This window comes from Marmota marmota, unplaced genomic scaffold (genome assembly GCF_001458135.2).
Source record: "Marmota marmota marmota unplaced genomic scaffold, marMar, whole genome shotgun sequence".
In the NCBI taxonomy this organism is placed as follows: Eukaryota; Metazoa; Chordata; class Mammalia; order Rodentia; family Sciuridae; genus Marmota; species Marmota marmota.
The window spans coordinates 3440646-3460476 of NW_025999999.1; the positions used below are offsets into that span (position 1 = coordinate 3440646).

The window sequence follows — 19831 nt, forward strand, 5'->3', positions numbered from 1 at the left end:
AACATAAGAAAGTTGGCAAGGAAAGGGCTCCCGATTGTGCTTGGCATTGCCAGGTCATGGGGTCTGGCCCTTGGCTGCAGCCTTCAGACCACTCCTTGGCCTGATTCTGGGCGTTGGGTCTGACTTTGCTGCTGGAGAAAGTGCCTAGTGACTCTGGAAACTGATAACAGTTCCTAGGCCCTGGGCAGGCTGCCTTGTAGTTTCGGGTCTCCAGGGAGGGAGAAACATGAAGCCTGTGACAGAACTTTGTGTGGTGGGGTTTTAAGATTCCGCCCTTGCACGGTGGTCTCCAGATGGGTTCCAAAATGGAGAAACTGGCCCAGGATATGAAGAGGATAGGACTGTGGACTTGGAGACCAAGGCAGCAGGAAGACTCAGTTAGCAGGACATTGTGACACTGGGGGACGTATAGTTGGACAACCTGATGGGCAGCTTCAGGCAGAAGAGACAGCCCAGTGGGATACTGAGGGTTTGAAAAGTGAGACAGTGAGGTGGGAACTGACCCGATGGGGGAAAGCAGCCAGCCAGAGGAAGCCCCTGAAAGAAGGTGCGCTGGGTCTGCTGTCACTTGGCTGTGGAGTAGCCAGGCAGCAGGGGCCATCTGTCCACAGGGATGTGCTGGCTTGTTTGTCGTTTAATGCCATCTTCCTCCAGAGCCTTTTCCACATCTTTCCCCCTAATATAGTCCCTCCTTCACAGCCCTGTTGGTCTTTGTTCATGACTCTGTGGCCTTCACTTTCTGATTTTCTGTTCCTGTTTCTGGGTGTGTCTTGGGTTCTCCCGAAGACAGAATGTAGCCTTGTGCGCCTTTATGGTCCACACAGGCCTGTGTAGTGCCTGGCCCATGGTCAGGGACCAGGAAGGGAGGAATGCTTTGTATCCACTTTCCCAGCTGGAAAGGTCAAGGCCCACTGCTTGCACAGAGAGGGCTGTGCCTTTCTGGCCTTCTGGCTGGCTCCTGCCTGGTGCTTCCCCAGGTCACCAGGGCGACGAGATGCTCACTTGCAAGTAAATAGCATCCTGGGCAGGTCTGCCAGCCTCAGCAGTTCTTGACCTCCAGCTGAGCTGAAACTGAGAGGATGCCTTTTTCACCAGCTGGGAGCTGCACCCCTGTGCTCTCCCTGTCCCTTTGCTAGCTGTGCTGAAAACAGATACCGCCTGTTGCCTGGGTGTGCCGCCTCCTCCTCAGCCCACTGCCAGAGTGTGTCTGGCATCTATGGCAAGGTGGAAGTTTGGGGCAAAACAGGTGGTCTCCTGCTCGCACACAACTGCCAGCTGCCACCTTCTGCAGAGCTCTTCCTCCTGGGGCATTGCATTCCCTCGGGTTTGCCACTGCAGGAGGTGGTCTTTCTCCCAATCCCGGGGGCCCAGGGCAGTGTGACCGAGGAGGCTGCTGTGGGGCTGGTGGAGCACTCCCCAGAGAATGAGGCTTGACCTGTCTGCCCTGCCCCTTTGCAACTCCACCCCCTCCCCAAGTCTGACTCAGCTCTTACTTGACACAGATCTTAAGCCCTCGTCAAACTGGTTGCAGGAATGGCAGGTGATATGGGCCACAGCCCAGCTGCCCTAGGCTGGCCAAACCCTGCAGCCTGCCACTCTGGGAAACATTGCAGGCTGGGCCAGCTGTGACTTTCCTGGCCACTTAGCTGTCTTCCTTCCCAAGACAGTGGCCTAAGGATGGCTCCACTAGAAGATCAGACCTGCCTTTTCGAGGTCCTCTCTGGTATCCCTTACTTGGTCTCACCCTGTCTTTTCCCTAGCCGAGTCCTACTCTTCTAGCTCATTTTGTTTTATTGAATTGGGATCTCACTGTGTTGCCCAGGGCTGTCTCAAACTCCTGGGCTCATGTGGCCCTCCCAGCTCAGCCTCCCTAGTAGCTAAAACTACATTCTTGTGCCTCCATGCCTGACTTCCTTACAGCTTATCTGAGGTAAAATGCACACATAGTGGCTTAAATAGGAGCTTTATTTGATCCAAAATAGCTAGAAACAGTCTTTTCTTTAGAGGTATCTTGTGGGTAGAAGGCATCCGAAGTCCTAGCAGAGCTGTCTCAGCCTTGTCATGACAAGGATCTTCTGTCACCTTTCCCTGTAAGTCTCAAGGTTTTCTACCAAACCACATTTAGACAAACGCTTGAGGCAAACACACATGCATGCTAGGGGCCCATCACCTCTTCCCTTGGTGGGAAGATTGGTGTGTGCATTTGTCCAGATTTTTTTCCATGTAGGTGCCAGGCCTCTCTTTGCAAACTTAGGCTGGTTTGGAGCTGCCAGTTTTCTTGGGAGGCACACATCCTCCAAGGGTCTGACTCCTAAGGGTTACCCTGGCCCTGATCTCTGCCCTTCATAAAAATGGTATCAAATCAGTCCTCTTTGCCCACCTCACTGCCACATTGCTCCCAGTTAATGTCTAAACCCTTGGTGGCCTTTCTCCCCCTCCACTCCCTTGAGCCCATAATGCCCTTTCCTTGGAAGAGGAGGACTCATGTGGACAGTGGGGACATGTTTTCTGCATGTGAGAGACTGCAGGCCTTTGGGCTTTTCTGCCTATTGTTTCTTCCCCTGGCCATGTCTCTTAGTTCCTGTGCTGCTGCTCCATCTCCTGGCCTTGAAACACAGAGAGACAGAGACATTCAGGTTGACCCAAACATCTTTTCTGGACTGGCATCCTGTCAGCGCAGCATTGGGACTAGTGTCTCTAGTTTCCATATGTTGGTCCAAAGTTTTAATTGACATATGTCTTAGCATTTCTATTGTTAAGAAATTAATGTTTCGTCTAAACATAGTTGGAGAGAACTTACTTCGTGACCTGGGGGGGAATTAATGAAAGATCTTTGTCATGACAAGGTTGGGAATTCCCCTTTATCCTCCACCTCTTCCCCCATCCCTATGGTGGAACAGTGGGTTAGGACTGGAGCCAGTCAGCCAGGGCACAAAGACCAGAAGACAGGGTGATCCTGCAGGTGCCAACACTGTGGACGCGTGTTCAGATATTTTTGGAGTCCTGGTTTATCAACAGAGAGTAAGGACCACTGTTCAGTAGGAGGCTCATTCATGAGTGGGATCAGGACCTTGTGGGATGTGGATCCACTCATTGTACCCTGTCCTGTCCTGCTGGCTGCACTTGCTGTCCTAGCCTCGCTGCAGGCCTTGGCTGCTCCTGTACCTGCCATCTGAAACATCTTCGCAAGGCCAAGCTCACCAGGTCATGCTTCCTCTAAGAAGTCCTGCCAGAGAAGCCCTTCTCTCCTTTTCTTGCCCACAGCCTTCCAGGCCTCCTTTATGCCACTCTCTGCTTGTCTTGTGGTGCAGTCATTCATGTGTTCCTCCACTCATCCATTTATTCAACAGTATGGAGGACCCACTCTGTCAGGGGCCAGGGCAACTGTGAAGGAGAGACCAGGGCTCTGCCTTGAGGGGCTGATGTTCCAGCTGGCCAGTGGGGGAGTTGGGCAGCAAAGTGAGTTCACAGTGGCCGAGTTAGGAGAATGGCCAAGGTGGGGAGCAGGGAGCCCCCTAGAGTCAGGTCATCAGTCAAAGCCTAAGAAAACTAACTTACTTACTTACTCACTTCCTTCCTTCCTTCCTGTATTTATTATTTTTACGATTTTGGGGATTAAAACCAGGGGTGCTCTACCACTGACCTATACCCCTGACTCTTTTTGTTCTGAGACTGGGTCTTGCTAAGTTCCCAAGATGGCCTTGAACTTGCAATCTACCTGCCCCAGCCTCCAGAGTTTCTGGGATTACAGGCGTGCATCACCCACCACCACCTGCCCAGGAGGAGACACTCTTTAAACCTTAGACATTCTTAAACTAATTAAGTTTCTTGGGCCCTTGAGGGCCTGGCATGATCACCACCCCAGTGGGTGTTTAGGAATCATGTGTTGAAATCAATCTGGGCCATGAACCTTTTGTCTGGGCCTGGCACCCTGGCAGCCAATAATCATCACCCTCTCCCACCTTTGTTCTTTCTGGCCCACCTTCAGCTGTCATTTGACCATGAAGAATTGGGTTACCTTGGGCGTGGGGTGGCAGGGTCTTGTGAACTTGTGTGGTCCAGTAGGGAGCTGCCAGGCAAAGCCCATCAGCACAGGGGTGGGATAGCCACAGATCCAGGGCCGACAACCTGCAGATAGCCTGAGGCTCTGCCTGGAACTGGTCCTTTTCATTGGATCCATCTGCAGAGGTGCATTCCCTCACCCCTCACCATTATTATCTCAGGGAAACTGAGGCCCAGAGTTTACAGGCTGCCTCTTCCTCTAGCAGCAGCAGAGGCCAAAGTAGGGCAGGTTACTGTGTGTGTGCAGAGGGTGAGGTGGGGAATCTGAAAATGAAAGGTTGAGGGCGAAGCTTGCTCCCCTTGGAGCCCTCAGCAGCCAGCAAGATCCTCTCTCCAGAGTCTTTGTCACATGGGGTCAGAGCTGGAGGCCTCAGAGATGATCTAGTCCAGCTCCTTCCCAACCCTTTGGCAGCTGCTTAAACTGAGGAGGGTGGGCCAGAGCCCATGCTAGCATACTTGCTACATGCTCCCCTCCACCACATGCCTGTTTGCCTGCTTGTTTTAGTTGTTTGTTTTGTTTTAATTTTTAATTTATATACTTATTTTTTTAGACCCTTGCATGTTTACATTTTTAATTTGTTCTTTTTAGTTATACATGACAGTAGAATGTATTTTATATATCCTTGTATGTTCTTTAAAATGTGCCACAGAGTAGCACATTCCAAGTATTTCCCAAAATATTCAAATATTTTGCAAATAGTGAGCATGAACATAATGTATTTCAAAACCAAAAAGGGTAGCCATGCATCATCTGTGTGATTCAGCCTTGGCCCAGACAATGAGATGAGCTGGTCTGGTCAGGGATTCATGCTCATCTGGGCATCCACCATGCCTCGCCCTGGTAGATAAGCAGTGAACATTTTATAAATGACTGAGTGATCCAAGCAGTTTCTACTTTAACAGTTCCCCGGGGTCTAGGAGAGTCTCTCTCCTTGTGTCTTGTAGCATTTCTTTCTTTTCATAGAACATGAGGCCTGTGTGTATGTGTACACGCGCATCTTTGCACATGTGGTTTGTCTGTAGTTTGGGCAGAGGCTAGAGGGTTTGGAGGACCAAGTTCTTGCCTTATCTGCCTTATGCTCTCAGGAGCAACTCATGGGCTTTCCACCGAGTGGATTTGAGTTGAGTCTTAAAGCTAAAAGCGTCCCTGGGAACTGTGGTAGAGAGAGGGCGTCCACATGAAGGGCCCCAGAAGACCTGCTCCAGGCCAGGCCCTGCCAGGGAGTGCTCCTGCTGTCCTGGCCTGAGGTGTTCCAGTTTGGACAGAGCCGAGTTGGGTACTGCCCAGGCCAGGGCTGGCTGACAGCATGAGTAGTTCTTTCTGAGAGGACCAGGGTAGACGGTGCCAAGTAAGAGCCGAGGCACACATCTCAGGGGTGGGCATGTATGTGAAACCCCCACCCCAAAACAGCTCTGCTTCACCTGTCTCAGGTAACAGGCTTCTCTGAAATCCTTTCATGCCTTTCTTTGGGGTATGGGGGAAGAGTTTTCAGTATAAAAAATTTTGGAGGCTGGTTGTTAAACTCAGACCTGGCCTCACCTACCCACTCCCTCAGGCCTTGCTGTGGGGAGAGGCGAGGAAGGCCCAGCCCGAAGGGAGGGATGTGGAGAACCTCTCCTTTCAGCTTCCTAGCCAGAGGGAGGCGAGGGTTGTGCCAAGGGGAGGCCTGGGGCCCTGCCTCTTTGTGCTCCCCCTGCAGGCGCCAGAGCCCTCTCCTGGAGGCTACACAACCACTCTTTGCTCCCTACCTTCCAGATCCACCTCCTCAGCTGGTGCCAAAATAAATAGCTCAAGATGCCTGAGCAGCCCCTGAGGCCCTTCTACAACCACCCCCAGGGGCCAGGGCACAGCTAGAGCCTCAGGCTATTTCCACCCCCCTCCTGATGGGCTGATACCTCCCATCTGGAACCTTCTCCAGGAAAGGGGAGGGGCATGGCACCATCAGGGTTGGAGCCTCTGCCTCTCCTCCAGCGGTCTGGATCCTTTTATCCTCCTGCAGAGGGGGTGGGGGAGGCTCTGTTCATTTGAGTCCTTGTGTTTTCACAAATTGTTTTTTATTTTTCTGCTATACAGTTCACAGGAACTTCAAATAACTCAGCTAGGCTGTACACAATAGACTCAGTAGTAACGCTTGTGGATGCAAGTGAAGTTAGTCAGAAGAGGTTCATTCATTGATTCCTGTTAGAAATGACTCCTGAGCCTCTGCTAGACCAGCACCCATACGCTGAGCGCTTAATACCTGCCAGGCCTCTGGCATCCAGGAGAGGCAGGATCTATTCAGATCAGAGCCAGCCTGCCACCTAGCTGTGTGACCTTTGGATTAAGTGATTTAATACATATAAAGTGCTTCAAAGAGTGCTTGGCATATGGAAAACACTTACTAAATGTTAGCCATTATTGTTAAAAAGTCGTGATTATTACATAGTTCTCATTAATCCCCTAAAGTAGTTACTATTAGTATCCCCATTTTCCAGATGAGGAAACAGATTCTCAGAGGTTAAATAACAAGCCCAAGTCATGCAAATAAATGGCAGATTCGGGGTTCTCTTCCAGCTCTGGAATCCGAGGCTCTGGCAGCCTGGGTATACTGCTTATCTGCTCTGGTGAGGATATTTCTGGAAACACCAAGTGCATTAGAGCTGAGCTGGTCTGGGTAGACCAGCAGGACTGGGCAATAGTGTCCAGCTAGCCTTCCCTTCTGGACCAGAGGCAGAGCTGGTTCTGTGCCTGTCAGCTTTGTAGGGGAAGGGTCACCAGGGATTCTTACCATCCTGCAGAGTTGGCAAGCAAGGCAGAGATAGTTGTAGGCTGGGAGTGAGAGGATCTGAAACCACTGGCTGGATTACTGGGGTTCCAAAACTTCAGTCCTCATTTATAAAATGGAAATATTAATTCTTGCCACACAAGGTCGTTGTAATTTAAATGAAATATGTTTAAAAAAAAAAAAACTTTTGCTAGATACAATGGTGCATGCCTATAATCCCAGTGGTTTGGGAGGCTGAGGCAGGAGGATCTCAAGTTCAAAGCCAACCTCATCAACTTAGGAAGGCCCTAAATAACTTAGTGAGACCTTGTTTAAAAAAAAAAAATATATATATATATATAAAAAAAAAAAACCAGCTAGGGGCTTGGGTTGTAGCTCTGTGATAGAGCACTTGCCTAACACATATGAAGCACTACATATAAATAAATAAACCAATAAAATAAAGGCCCATCAACAACAACAACAAAACAACAACAAAAAACAGCTGGGGTTGTGGCTTAGTGGTTAAGAGTCTCTGGGTTCAATCCCTGGTACCCCCCCCCAAAAAAAAAATTAAGTGGTACTAGAGATGGAACCTAGAACCTTGAACTTACTAGGCAAGCATTCTACCACTGAGCTACACCCCCATTCTTAAAGACTATAATCCTAAAACATAGAACTAGTGACAATATCTATTTTCTGTGCTCCTCCTTTGTGTTCCACACAGTACTGATTACACACAGTATCCTGCTTCATCCTCACAACTATCCTTCCATGTGGATATTATTGCTCCATTTTATGGTCATGGAAACTGAGGTCCAAATATTTAGTTGCCCCAGTGAGGGTAGCACTGAGAAGTAGTCCCAGGTCCTCTCTGATTCTAGAGCCACCTCTCCATGTTACAACGCCTCTCAGTTTTTCTCCCCACCCATCCCCACCCATTACCAGTGAGTTGCTGAACCAGCCTTGGAGGATATGACCATTAGAGGGCCAAGTTGATTGAGGTACCCTTTCCAGGCCTGCAGCTGTGGTGTCAGGATGCATCCTTTAGAAGCTTCCCTAGATGGAGTTGGGCTCTATGGTCTGTGATCCTGGTTGTGAGACCCTGGTGGGCTCTGCTTCCCACCAGTCTGGCGAGGGAGTTACCGGCCTCTGAGTCACAGCAGCAATGATGAGTCAGGTTTTTCCATTCTTCGTGCCCAGAGCAGCTGGGGAGGGGGTGGGGGTTCTTAGGAAATAGATGGCCCTCCCTCTGCTCTCCCACTCATTCCCCTTGCCTCAGGAGCCACTCATTCTCTGTCCAGAGGGCCGTGGCTTGGCCCTGGAGGAAGAGTCCTTTGTGTCCCCACAGAAGAATGTGTTTGGGTGCTGGCCACACTGGACAAGAGAGATCAGGCCTCAGGCTGCTCAGTCAGAGGTGGGAAGAGTGAAAAGGCAGGCCTTGTTAGTAAGGAGAATGACAAGGCCGGGCTCAGGCTGACTCCCCAGCCCAGGCACTGGGCCTTGGGGCTTGGCTTGCCCTCTCCTTTCTGCTAAGACAGGACTCTGCTCTGGGCAGTGTATCTGGGTTTCCCCAAGCAGAGGGTGCCCTGAGCCCCAATCCTATTCTTGCCATTTGACCAGCCTGGCTGTCCAGATGGTCAGCCTGAGGCAGGCATGGGGTTCTCCTTGAGCAGCCCCCTGCCAGGCCCTCTCAGAGACCTAATTAAACACAATCAAAGCAGCCAACCCGGCTGGCAGCCTAGTTCCAGATCAGTGCCTCTCAGCCCTGGCCATCTAATAGAACCACCCCTGGAGAGATTTTAAAACTCTCTGATGCTCAGGCCAGACTCCAGAGCAATTAAGTCAATCCCTGGGGGTGGGCACCTGGCCACCATGTTTTTGATACAGGACACTGTGATGCCTCTCAAGAGTCTGCCCACCAGGAACTGACAGTCAAGTTGCAATGTCAGCACTCACAGGAGGCTGCATGCAGCCCAGGGCTGATATGGGGGTTTCAGGCCTGCATCCTGCAGAGTGGGGTCTGGCCCGTATAGTGCTGGGGCCGGAGACCAGGAGGGTGCAGGCCTGCCAGGGCTGGTGAGTCATGGCTGTAGAGGAGGAAGGGGAGGCATGAGTCAGGCACAGCTGCCTGCGCGGCCTGAGCCTGGCTCTGGAGCACAAATGTGCTCAGGCAAGGAATTCTCTGTCAATCCACAAAGAAATGTCTGGGTCCTGAACTGTGCCACGTGAAGCCAGTGATGATCCTTGAAAAGACGGGCTCCAAGCCCCACACAGTGGCATATGCCTGCAATCCCACATACTCAAGAGGCTGAGGTAGGAAGAGTGTAATTTCTAGACCAGCTTGGGCAACTTGGTGAGAACCTGCCTCAAAATAAAAAATGAAAAGGACTAAAGGGTAGAGAGCACTCCTGGGTTCTTTCCCCAGTACCACAAAAATAGATAGCTAGATAGATAATAGGACGGGGGATCTACCTCAGTGGTAGGGCCCTTGCTAGCATTTATGAGACCTTTGATTCAATCCCCACCACCACAAAAAGAAAAAAAAAGATGGCACTCCAGATGTCAAGAATGGCATGTGTCTGTGTGTGCACTCTGCACTGCTCACAAAAACCCAGGGGCATTTTTGCATCTCTGTAAGGTGGATGGAAGACTGGCATTTGCATTTGGCAGATGTGCTTGGAAGATCATACAGCCTCAAGTTGGCCCCACTGCGGACACAGACCTGAAAGATGGTAACTTAGAACCCGTTGCTGGAGGACATACTAAATGAATGACAGTGCTTGAGACAATTTGCAGCCCCAACCAAGGGAAATTTTATAGGGTCCTTTTCTACCTCCAGCCCCAGTCAGCTCTGAGCAATTTGCTGTTATGTTGCTGAGGGGCTGGGAGGGGGATTCAGGAGCCTGGGGGCTGTGAATAGACCTCACCCAGGCTCTTAGGGCCTCTCAACTAATCTAACTACTCTAAGCAGCCCAGGAAATGGGTCCTGGGCTTTTCTTCGTTGGGAAGTATTGTGACTAGTCATGGTGTGTTCAGATATTCCATTTCTTCACAATTAAGTCTTAGTAAGTTGGATGTTTCTAGGAATTTATCAGTTTCAGCATCTCATGCAAGAAGTTGAAGACTTGGGAGAAGCAGTAGGAGGAAGTGGGAACGGATGTTCAGCATGAAGAACAGCAAAGCATCAGGTGGCCCATTGAAGGGGCGAGACTGTTATTCCAGAGAATCGAGCCCACAGACCTCAGGTCAAGACAATAACATTGATAATAATGACAGCAGCAACTACAGTGACAGTGATAAGTGCCTCCTCTTAGCTAGAATGGTGCTCTTCTGTGAACCTATCTTCAGATTTCTGAAACAAGAGCCTGCCATGTGTTGTGCTAAGGAGACCTCACCTGGGGTATTAGGTTAGTTGATTTATTATGTATAATCTTCTTGATTAGATTAGTGTATGTGCATTTACTCGAGTGTATATATTTTTGATACTTTCAACCCTCCTAAGATGTGGGGCTTTGATCACTCCCTACCTTCCAGAAGAGACTAGGAAGCCAACACATTTGCCCAAGGTCACTTAGCTAATTAAATGAAGGATGGAACGGTGTTCAAACCCAGGACCATCTGACTCCCAAACTTTAGCCAGTTCCCAGCCCATGATGGTTGACTCCCACTTTTCAACTTCACAGTGGTACAGGAGTAACCCACAGCCATCCTGTTTTTCACTTTCTGTACTCAATAAATTACATGAGATATTTAACACTTTATCGTAAAATAGGTTTGGTTTTGGATGCCTTTGCTGAGCTATAGGCTAATGTAAGTGTTATGAGCAGGTTTAAAGTAGGTGCTGTGATTTGGGTGTGATATGTCTGCCAAACTCATACTGCATCTTGGCCCCAGCATAACAGTGTTGAGAGGTGGTAGGGCCTTTAAGAGGTCCTTGGGGTCATGGGATCTGCCTCCATTAATGAGTTAATGTGTTTCTTATGGGAGTTTGGCCCTGTTCCTCTCTTTGCATGTGCCTACTTGTTCTTCCCCTCTTGAGCTTTTCTGCTATTTGTACAGCATGAAAGGTCAAGTAGATGCCAGAACCATAAGCCCCAAAAAACCTTTTTTTCTATAAATTACCTAGTCTTGGATATTCTGTTATAGCAACAGAAATGGACTAAGATAGTAGGCTCAGCTGAACTATCTTGTTTGATAGGTGTGTTAAATGCATTCTTGACTTACAATATTTTCAACCTCAGTAGGTATCAGGACAAAACCTCTTGTAGTCAAGGAGCCTCTGTGCCCTCAGATTCTAGGTATTATCTCTGTTCTAGGCCTTCCATGTAGCTCAGTGGGAAGATAACTGTAATTGCTATTTGTTTTTTAACCATCAGATTCATCCAGCAATGGAATAAGCTTCCTTATGACATACTGAGCTCCCCAGATGGAGACTCACCACCAGCCAGGAGTGTTGTGTAGGGTAAGAGGTTGGTCTTCTTCACCAAGCTGCAAACCAACCGTGCTGAATTGGGGTCTTGTGTTTCTTTAAGTGCTGAATTGTGGGTCTGTTTCTTCAAGCCTGTGGGAGACCTAGGCACACGGACTTGTGCAGTGTTCTGGGAGGACCCCATTCTTGGATTCCCTTCCTTTCTGGGGGCACTGGAATGCTAGAGCAGACCTGTGACTGCTCCCCACTGACTCCTGCTGCGTGTTGTGGCTGCTGCTTTTCCTGTGGTCATCTCTGTGTGTCCAGGCCCTGACAATTTCATTTTCTAGTTAAAAATCAGCTTCCCCTCCCCATACACATACACACACGCCTGGGAAACAGCTGTGGGACCTGGGAAAGTCACATCACCTCTGAGCCTTGGTATTCTCCTGTGTAAAATGAAGCAACTAGGCCCGTGACTTGGTCGCTTCCAGCTTGGGGATCCTGCCCTACCCTGAAGGTCATGCCTTGGTGGAGTGGCACATAGGAGAGAAGTGCTTGTAGCAGTCAACATCAAGTGGAATGGAATCCTGGGCATCACGTTTGGCCCGTGGGCTTCTGGCTACCAACCCAGTGAGCACCAGGCCCTCTGACAGCAGGGAGTCAGGGCTGCCTGTGGGCTGTGGACAGCACAGTGGCAGAGGACCCATGCCTCTCACCCCTGAAATCCCAAAGGAGCTGGCCACAGGAGACCTTTCTAGCAACCCCAGGAGTTCCTGTTTTATTTATTAGCCACCATCCTCCCTCTTCTGCCTCAGGAAAAGTGCTGACCCTGTGCTATGCAGGGAAGCAGCATCCATCAAACCTGCTCATTGTCCCTGTCAAGCAGCCTTAGCTAACCCCAGAATTCTCCAGCACTGCGCGGTGCAGACGAAAAGTTCATGACAGCAGAGGTTTTCAAACTCACAGCAACTTCATGGGGGAAAAAAAAGATGATACCCTTTAGTTGCATCATGGTAATAAGCAGTGTTGACTTGATTGTTAGTGACATAGTGGCTGCCATATTTTAAGCACTGGGCAGAGTGCTGTCACTTAGTCCTTGCAGTGGCCACAAGGTGGCGGGGGGGGGGGGGCGGCGAGTCAAGCCTTTCTGCAGATGGAAACACTGAGGCTTAAGTTGGGAGGTCATTCACCCACATTCTTGCAGATAGATGGTCAATACCCAGAGAGAAGCCCCACTGTCCTCCTCTGCAGCCCCTGTGTGAGATAGCAGAGGCTGTGGTGTCCTTTACTGAGTGATCCATAGTCTCAGTTGCCAAAAAGCATGCGTGGTCAGTTTCCCTCTAGAACTGCTCACACTGGCCTATTCATGTTCCAGTCAGGACCCTGGTTGCACTTGGGGACAAGCACATCAGTACAAAATGAAGATGGGAATGCATTCACCATAAGAAAAGAACAGCTATAATTAAAAAAATGATGTAAAACAAAGAAATTTGGTAATTTCCCAAACTCTCCCTGTTTCACTCTACCTGTGAGTTTTCTCTCCATGCCAACCCAGAGAAGGGGCTGTTGGTGGGGTGGCAGGTGGATCCCTAAGGATGCAGGGCTTCTGTTTGTAGTAGAGCTTAGGTCAGTTTCGCTCAGGAATGGGCTGGGGTGTGGTCCAAGAGTGCCCAGTCCTGGGGTGACCCGCTGTCCCCTGCCTGGCTTTCCAGGGACCCTGAGGGAGGCACAGGACAGAGAGCAGATATAGGCCTGCCCTCCCCAGCATGCCCAGGTTCTGTGCTGGGTGAATGCTCACGTTGTGAGCCGCGTGGAGCAAGCGGCCCTGTCCCTGTGCTCCTGTGTGCCCCCTTGTCTCTCCTGTGGCCGGCCATGCCTCCCCACAGGTCCGTTTCTCTTGGCTGTGCCTCGGCTCCTTGGCCGCAGAGGTTCCAGCCCTCCCTGGGCTCATTCTGGCACCAGCCCTTCATCCCCCACACTGTACCCCTCAGTGCCGGACTCTGACCCCCTCTGTCTGGCTCCTTTCTCCTTCCTCCCTCTCTTCCTGTTCAGTGAGGGTTCTTCACAAAACAGAGTCTGCTGCTCCTCATTTGCAGGGTTTTCTTCCCGGCAGCTCCTCCTCTTTCCCTAAACTGTCTGCTCACTTCATTCGCTCCTCCTGAGGCGTGCCAGACGCCAGCCTGCCCCTGGGACCTGTAAGATGAACTGGAGGTGGTCCCAGCCTTGGGCCGATGAACAAGATCATGGCAGAGGAACAGATGCCCTGGGCCTGGCGCCTTCCTGGAGTCAAGAACAGGGCTCCCAGAGGATGGGGAGCACTCTGCCATAATCCTCCAGCCCTGCCCAGGACCTTCGGGGCCCAGTGTGCCCCTGGAGGGGATGCAGTTTAGGAAGTCTGGCCTGTCACTTAGCAACGGGCTCTACCCTTCTCCCTCCCTAAGCCCTGGAGTTGGGGCCCCAGGGGATGAATGGGAAGGCAAGGCCTACAGGCCCCAAAGAGGCTCCACCTGAGCAGAGCTGTACCAGCCCTTTCCCTTCCAAGGGTAGACAGGCTCAAGGGTCATCCCCGGCTAAGTCTGACTATAAATACTGCTCTTCCTGAAGGGATTACCTGGGCTTGTTTCCCTGCCTTCTGTGGCTGTGCTGATCCTTCTAGGGCCTGCTGTTCTTTCTGACTTCTTATCCCTTCTGCAGGTGGGTACTGGCAGGCCACCTGCATTCCAGCTGTGACTGCTGGGGTGGGCAGGAGGAGGGTGGAAAGATTTGATTCTGCATCTGATTGAAGGACCCCTCAAGCCCAGGGGTCAGGGAGGCTCCGACTCCTGCCTTCTTCCTGGAGCTTCATCCCTCACATCAGCAGAACAAGCCAAGACTTGTCCATAATTGGTACTTCTGAGAAGGACACTATTGGCCCCATCCCTGAAACAAGGGCCTAGGAACAAGCTTGGTAACCCAGTGTGGAAATAGCCGGGGGATTGCCACAGGTATAAATAGGCCTGTCTCCTGGCTTGGGTGTACTGTCTTGGGAAATCTCTCCTCCCTTTGGCAGGTCTCAGGCATAGTGTCCCATCCCAGGGGCTCAGTTATGTCAGTCCCAAAGAAGCCACAGGAAGGATCTCTTGGGTTCTGAGATCAAGAAGTGCAGGAGCCTCCTGTGGACCTCTCCTCGCCCTTCCATGCTGCCCCCTGGCCTCTCCTGTCATTCCTGCACTGTTCCCCACCCTGCTCCCTGTGCGTCTGTCAGTTCCACTCTCAGCTCACCAGATGCTGCAGAGGAGAGGCACCACCCAGCAAGCTTCAAGCCACCAGCTGTCTTTCCTGTGTCTGAGAAAATCCCCCTGCTGTACACTCTGGAATTAAGCAACGTGTCAGACGTTGAGAGTGCACACACTCAGACGCACGCCAGCTCCAGGCAGGTGGGAAAGGCCCTTCAGTGTTCTCCCCCGCTCCCCTCCCAGTGCCCTCCCTTAGGGTGGGATCACCAGAGACCATTCATTATGGAGGCCAAGCCACAGCATCCACCATCATTATCCTCCTCCAACCCAGACGTGGTGCCCTTTGCGCTCTCCCCTTCTCTCCCCAGATCTCCTCCTGGAAGCAGCTTTGGAGACCTTGTGTTGAGCTGATTTATATTACAGTGAGCTCGAACACGCTATCTCCACTTCTGTCCTGCTGTGTTTACAAATAGATTCTTAAAACAGAATCAAGTTCACACCCCAGCCCAGCCCCTAGTGCTCTGATTCGGGCATCTGACCTTGGCCCTGTGAATCTACCTTTTCTTTCCCTCTCTTTTGGTGCCGGGAATGGAACCCAGGGTCTCGCACATTCTGAGCACATACTCTACTACTGAACTGTATCCCCGGCTCCCCAAACTGCCTTTTTAACCGGAACCCTGGGAGATTCTAATGCAGGAGGTGTGGAGCCTTTCTGCCTCTGGATGCAGACACACATTGTCTGCCCAGTCACGGATATCTTCTGCTGTTGCTGCCTACCATAGTCACAGAAGCCCATGATTTTTGTGAGTGTTTTGCCCCATCGCCTCCCCATGCAGTTGAAAGCCTTGACTAGCATGAACTTTTATTTACTTATTTTTTGAAAGCTCTTTTGTGAGCTTCATTAAGATCAGGGACCATTTCTGTTACTCTGTCTTTGAGTGAAGCTTATCTAGAACAGGTGGAGTCCTAAGCAGAAGCCACTGGATACTTCTGCTGCTGACTCCAGCAAAACCTGCCCTGGCCCTAGACAAAGCTGCCCCGAGCTGCCAAGGAAGCTTCAGGCTTCTTGCTCCACCACCTCAGCCCCACTCTCTTTCCACTTTATTGTGTTTGTTCCTCAGAACCCCACGTACATCTTTCCTTACAAACGACTTTCGTTGTATTATTCTGTTAATAACACAAGAAGTTCTCATTGTAGAAAACTTGGAAAATATAAACCAAAAAAAAGTCACTGGTAATTGCCAATCAGATATAGCTACTGTTAATATTTTGATTGTGAATTTCTCTTGTCTTTTTAAATATGTATATAATTATGCATACTTTTTATTGGTTTGTTGTTGTAATTTTAGGTGGGGGTCTTGCCCTGTCTCCCAGTCCAGCACCACCATGCCCACTCATCATGCATACTTTTTTAGAAGCAAAAACTGAAACACAGAGCACCTATTATTCTGGAGTGTTTTCTCGCTATGTTATGAACATTCCCCATGTTACTCCACATCCTTCCTCACTATCACAAAGTGGCTGCCACTGATCCTTTGTACAGATGCAGATTTTATTTCACCTTTTTTTCCTGATGCTGTGTCTAGCTCTCCCTGCTAAAAATCTTTATAAATCCTCACCATACACACTTCTTGTGATTATTTTCTTAGAATAAATTCTTAGAAACAAAATAGTTGAGCCAAAGGTATTATTCCAAATGCCCTTCATAAGGCTTGTACCAGTTTGTGCAGCATATGAGTTCACATCCTTTCCACTGCCAATTTTTTTTGACTCAACTAACTATAAAATACCCTTTTGTTATAAGTATTTGAAATTAAAATGTCATCATCCATTTACTTAGAGGGAAAGCTTCCTTTTCCGTTTTCATCTGAGTCTCTGCCTAAGATTGTATGCACCAGTATTTGAGCTTGGACATTAGGGCATGTCTCCTGCGTATGCTTAACTTTGTGCCCGGAGAACTCAGTGTTAAGATATTTTTTCTGCTGCATTTGACTTACTGATGCAGGGGGCCAACACTGGCCCAGAGGTGCTTTGGCTGCCCTCTGGTGGCACAGAAGTGCAAAGACGCTGAGATGGAGCTGGTTGGGTTCCTGCTGTTTTCCTGCATTAACCCTGCCTGACCCCCTGCCCACCACCATCACCCCATTCTAATACCTTCCACTCCAAGTGCCCTGTGTGTGGGGTGAGGCGTTTCTACACCCTTGTGACCTGGGTCACTGCAGATGCAGTTAATACTTAGGCTCGCTTGCAGTGTCCACCCATGGGTGAGAAGTGCATAAATGACAGTTTGGAAAACTAGCTTCTCTCTGGGTAAAGGGGAGGTGATCCTGAAAGCTGCTTCAAGAATAATTCAAGAGGTGACAACTTTGAAAGGGCCACCATGAGACTGTTTATTTTAAAGATAAATCCTTTGGTTTGAGAGAAAGAGATGCGTGTCCAGCTAGAGCTCAGTGTTCTTCAGTTTACAGTCGAGCTATTTCAGAGTCAGGAACAGAGCTAAAAGGTGGACATTTTAAAATGCCCCAGCTGTATGCAGTGGTGCATGCCTGTAATCCCAGAGATTGGGAAGCTAAAGCAGGAGGATCACAACTAGCTTTGGAAATTTAGCAAAACACTGTCTCAAAATAAAAAAGGGTGGGGATGTAGCTCAGTGGTAAAGTACCCCTGGATACAATCCCTGCTACCAAAAAATTTTTTAGATAAAATAAATTAATTAAAATGTCCCAAGCCTGTCTTTTTCTAGGAAGTTTCTTTTCTTCTTTGATACTGGGAATTGAACGCAGGGGCTCATCACCATTAAGCTACTTCTCTAGCCCTTATTAATTTTTTTTTTAATTTTGAGACAGGGCCTCGCTAAATTGCAGAGGCTGGCCTCAACCTTATGATCCTTGTGCTTCAGCGTTCTGAATCACTGGGATTACAAGTGTGCATCTCCAAGCCCTACTCTCAGGAATTCTTTATGATCTCCTAGCCTTAATCCATGTGTTTAAGGCTCTCATTTCTTAAACTCAGTATTTTGTAATCTGTCTGATAAATTCTAGTCTGAGGTCTTCGTTGTCTGATTTTCTGTCTGCTGACTCACACTCTTCCCTTGCATATGATGTTTTTGTTTGCTTTTTAACTATGCCCTTATTATTATTTTTCCTTGAAACTTTATTTTGGGAATTTTTTGAGGCCTGGTTTGAAGTTGGTTTCCTCTAAAGAGGATTTGCCTTCCTTCTTCCAACCCCCAGAACACTTTAAATTGAATGTTTGGCTACAGAGTTTTCTGCCCACATAGGTAGCTGTGAATTTAGATGGCAAACCACAGGATTTAGTCAGACCTGAGGTGGAATCCTCTCTGTCACTCTTCACTTTGAGAGCTCAGGCAAGTCATTTAATCTCTTTCATCTTCTGTATCATCTGTGAAGCAGCAACAATGATACCCACCTCCTAAGGCTATGCAAGGGTGAAATGGGAGAGTGAATACAAATGAAGAGCTCACATGGGGTGCTTGCCCACAGTTGGTAGCCAGTGAATGCTGTCCTCTTTCACTGAGTAACCCCCTCCTGCCCCAGCCAGTGGTTGCAGCCTGAAGGCAGCCCCAGCTTTAGTGAGTGTTGCCACCTGGCTCGTGTTGTCACTCTGCCTTTAGCTTTGAGATGTCTGAGCCTCCAGACACCTTTGAGGGTCCAGGGCTATCTTGGAGGTCACTTGGAGCTGGGTAACAAGAAAATTGACATTTGACAGAAATGTTTTCTTCTTCAGATGCTGTAGAAATTGGTTGGTTGGTTATGATTTAAAAAAAAAATGTCTTGGGCTAGTTTGAGGCTGTAGCTCACTAGTGGGGCATTTTGCCTAGCATGTGTGGGGTCCTGGGTCCTGGGTTCCAGCCCCAGGCCCATAGGGGTGGGGACCATTGTAACTATCTGTATGGCAGCAAGTTAGTAACAAGACATTCAAACTGCTTATAATTTTTAATCATGTGGAAGTTGGCAGTAATATAAATATGAGATGAAAAGAAAGTTGTATATTAACACAAAAATGTCTTAAGTTCTTTCTGGAACAAGGGATAAAAAGAAATGTAATAATACAAACTCAACTATATTGAGAAAAATGGGGAAAGGGTAGCTGGAAGGAATGTGTAGGTGTCAGCAGTCATTACTTCTAAACGGTGGAATTCTGAGTAATTTTCCCCTCGGTTGTCTGAGGCTGGGTTTTGGAGTTAAAGTCTTGCATTAAGTCAGAACTTATGTGTCCTTAGACAAATGACAAACCCTCTGAGTCTTAGTTTCCCAATCTATTGGGTTGTTGCGAAGGTCAAATGAATAAAGAGGACTGGGGCTGCAGCTCTGTGGTAGGATGCTGGCCTGGTGTGTGCGAGGCCCTGGGTCCAGTCTCCAGTGCTGCAAAAAAGAGAACAAGTCCAAAGTGCCCAGCCTGTGATCTGGCACATGTCAGTTCTATAAATGGTGGCTGTTACTATTTTTACACATCTACATTCTTTCCACATTTCTTTTATGCTGAACATATGTTACTTCATACTCAAAGAAAGAGTAAAATTAAAACTTCAATGACAAGCAAAGGTGTGCAGAAAGTCCCCAGCTTAGATTTTTTATTTTTACTTCCTGAGACTGCAAAAATGATACACATTCAGTAGAACCCACAACTTGAATTTTGAATTTTTAGCTTTTCCCTGGCCAGCAACGCTCCATGCTGGGCAGTGGCAGCGCCCACTGGGCCACATGACCACAAAGGGAAACAACCGACATTCCGCAGTGTGTGGCTAAGCTGTGATGTTCAGGAAGTTGGGTGAACAGATGCACTTTTGACTTCAGATATTTTCAACTATCCATACATAACCTCATTGTAAGTTGAGGAGCATCTGCAAATACTTTGCTGACAAACTTATCTTATATCCCTAAGTTGGGTTTCCAGACTCCTCCCTGCTATTGAGGAGGGGCCCAGAGACCTAAATACTAAGGAGCCAGTGCTGTGGGGTGTTAGGCAGATCAGGGCCTGGCCTCAAGTGGTGAGGGGCTAGTGAGAAGGTGAATTGTAACCCAGGTGGCTTTAAAGATGCTGAGCCTGTCCCTGTGCCCTGTCTAGGACGCAATGAGCCCCTGAAGAAGGAACGGCTCAAATGGAAGAGCGACTACCCCATGACCGATGGGCAGCTTCGGAGCAAACGGGATGAATTCTGGGACACGGCACCTGCCTTTGAGGGCCGCAAGGAGATCTGGGATGCCCTCAAGGCTGCTGCCTATGCTGCCGAGGCCAATGACCACGAGCTGGCTCAGGCCATCTTGGATGGAGCCAGTATCACTTTGCCTCATGGTGAGCTGAGCCGGTGCGGGGGGCAGGGCCGGGGGGGGGTGGGTGCATCCACCACCAGCAGATGATGGTGGGTGGGAGGG

The 19831-nt window shown here is 49.3% G+C and overlaps 1 protein-coding gene across 1 annotated transcript in view; it reads left to right on the forward strand.

Annotated features, from left to right (window-relative positions):
• Positions 1-5429: 5429 nt before the first annotated feature.
• The window catches only part of Ubtd1 (ubiquitin domain containing 1), a 16767-nt gene continuing 2365 nt past the window's right edge, over positions 5430-19831 (forward strand). The window contains exons 1-2 of the mRNA XM_048807092.1: positions 5430-5493; positions 19524-19751. Of these exons, the coding sequence (XP_048663049.1) occupies positions 5445-5493; positions 19524-19751 (277 nt within the window). The 5' untranslated portion in view covers positions 5430-5444. The remainder of the gene's footprint in view (positions 5494-19523; positions 19752-19831) is intronic.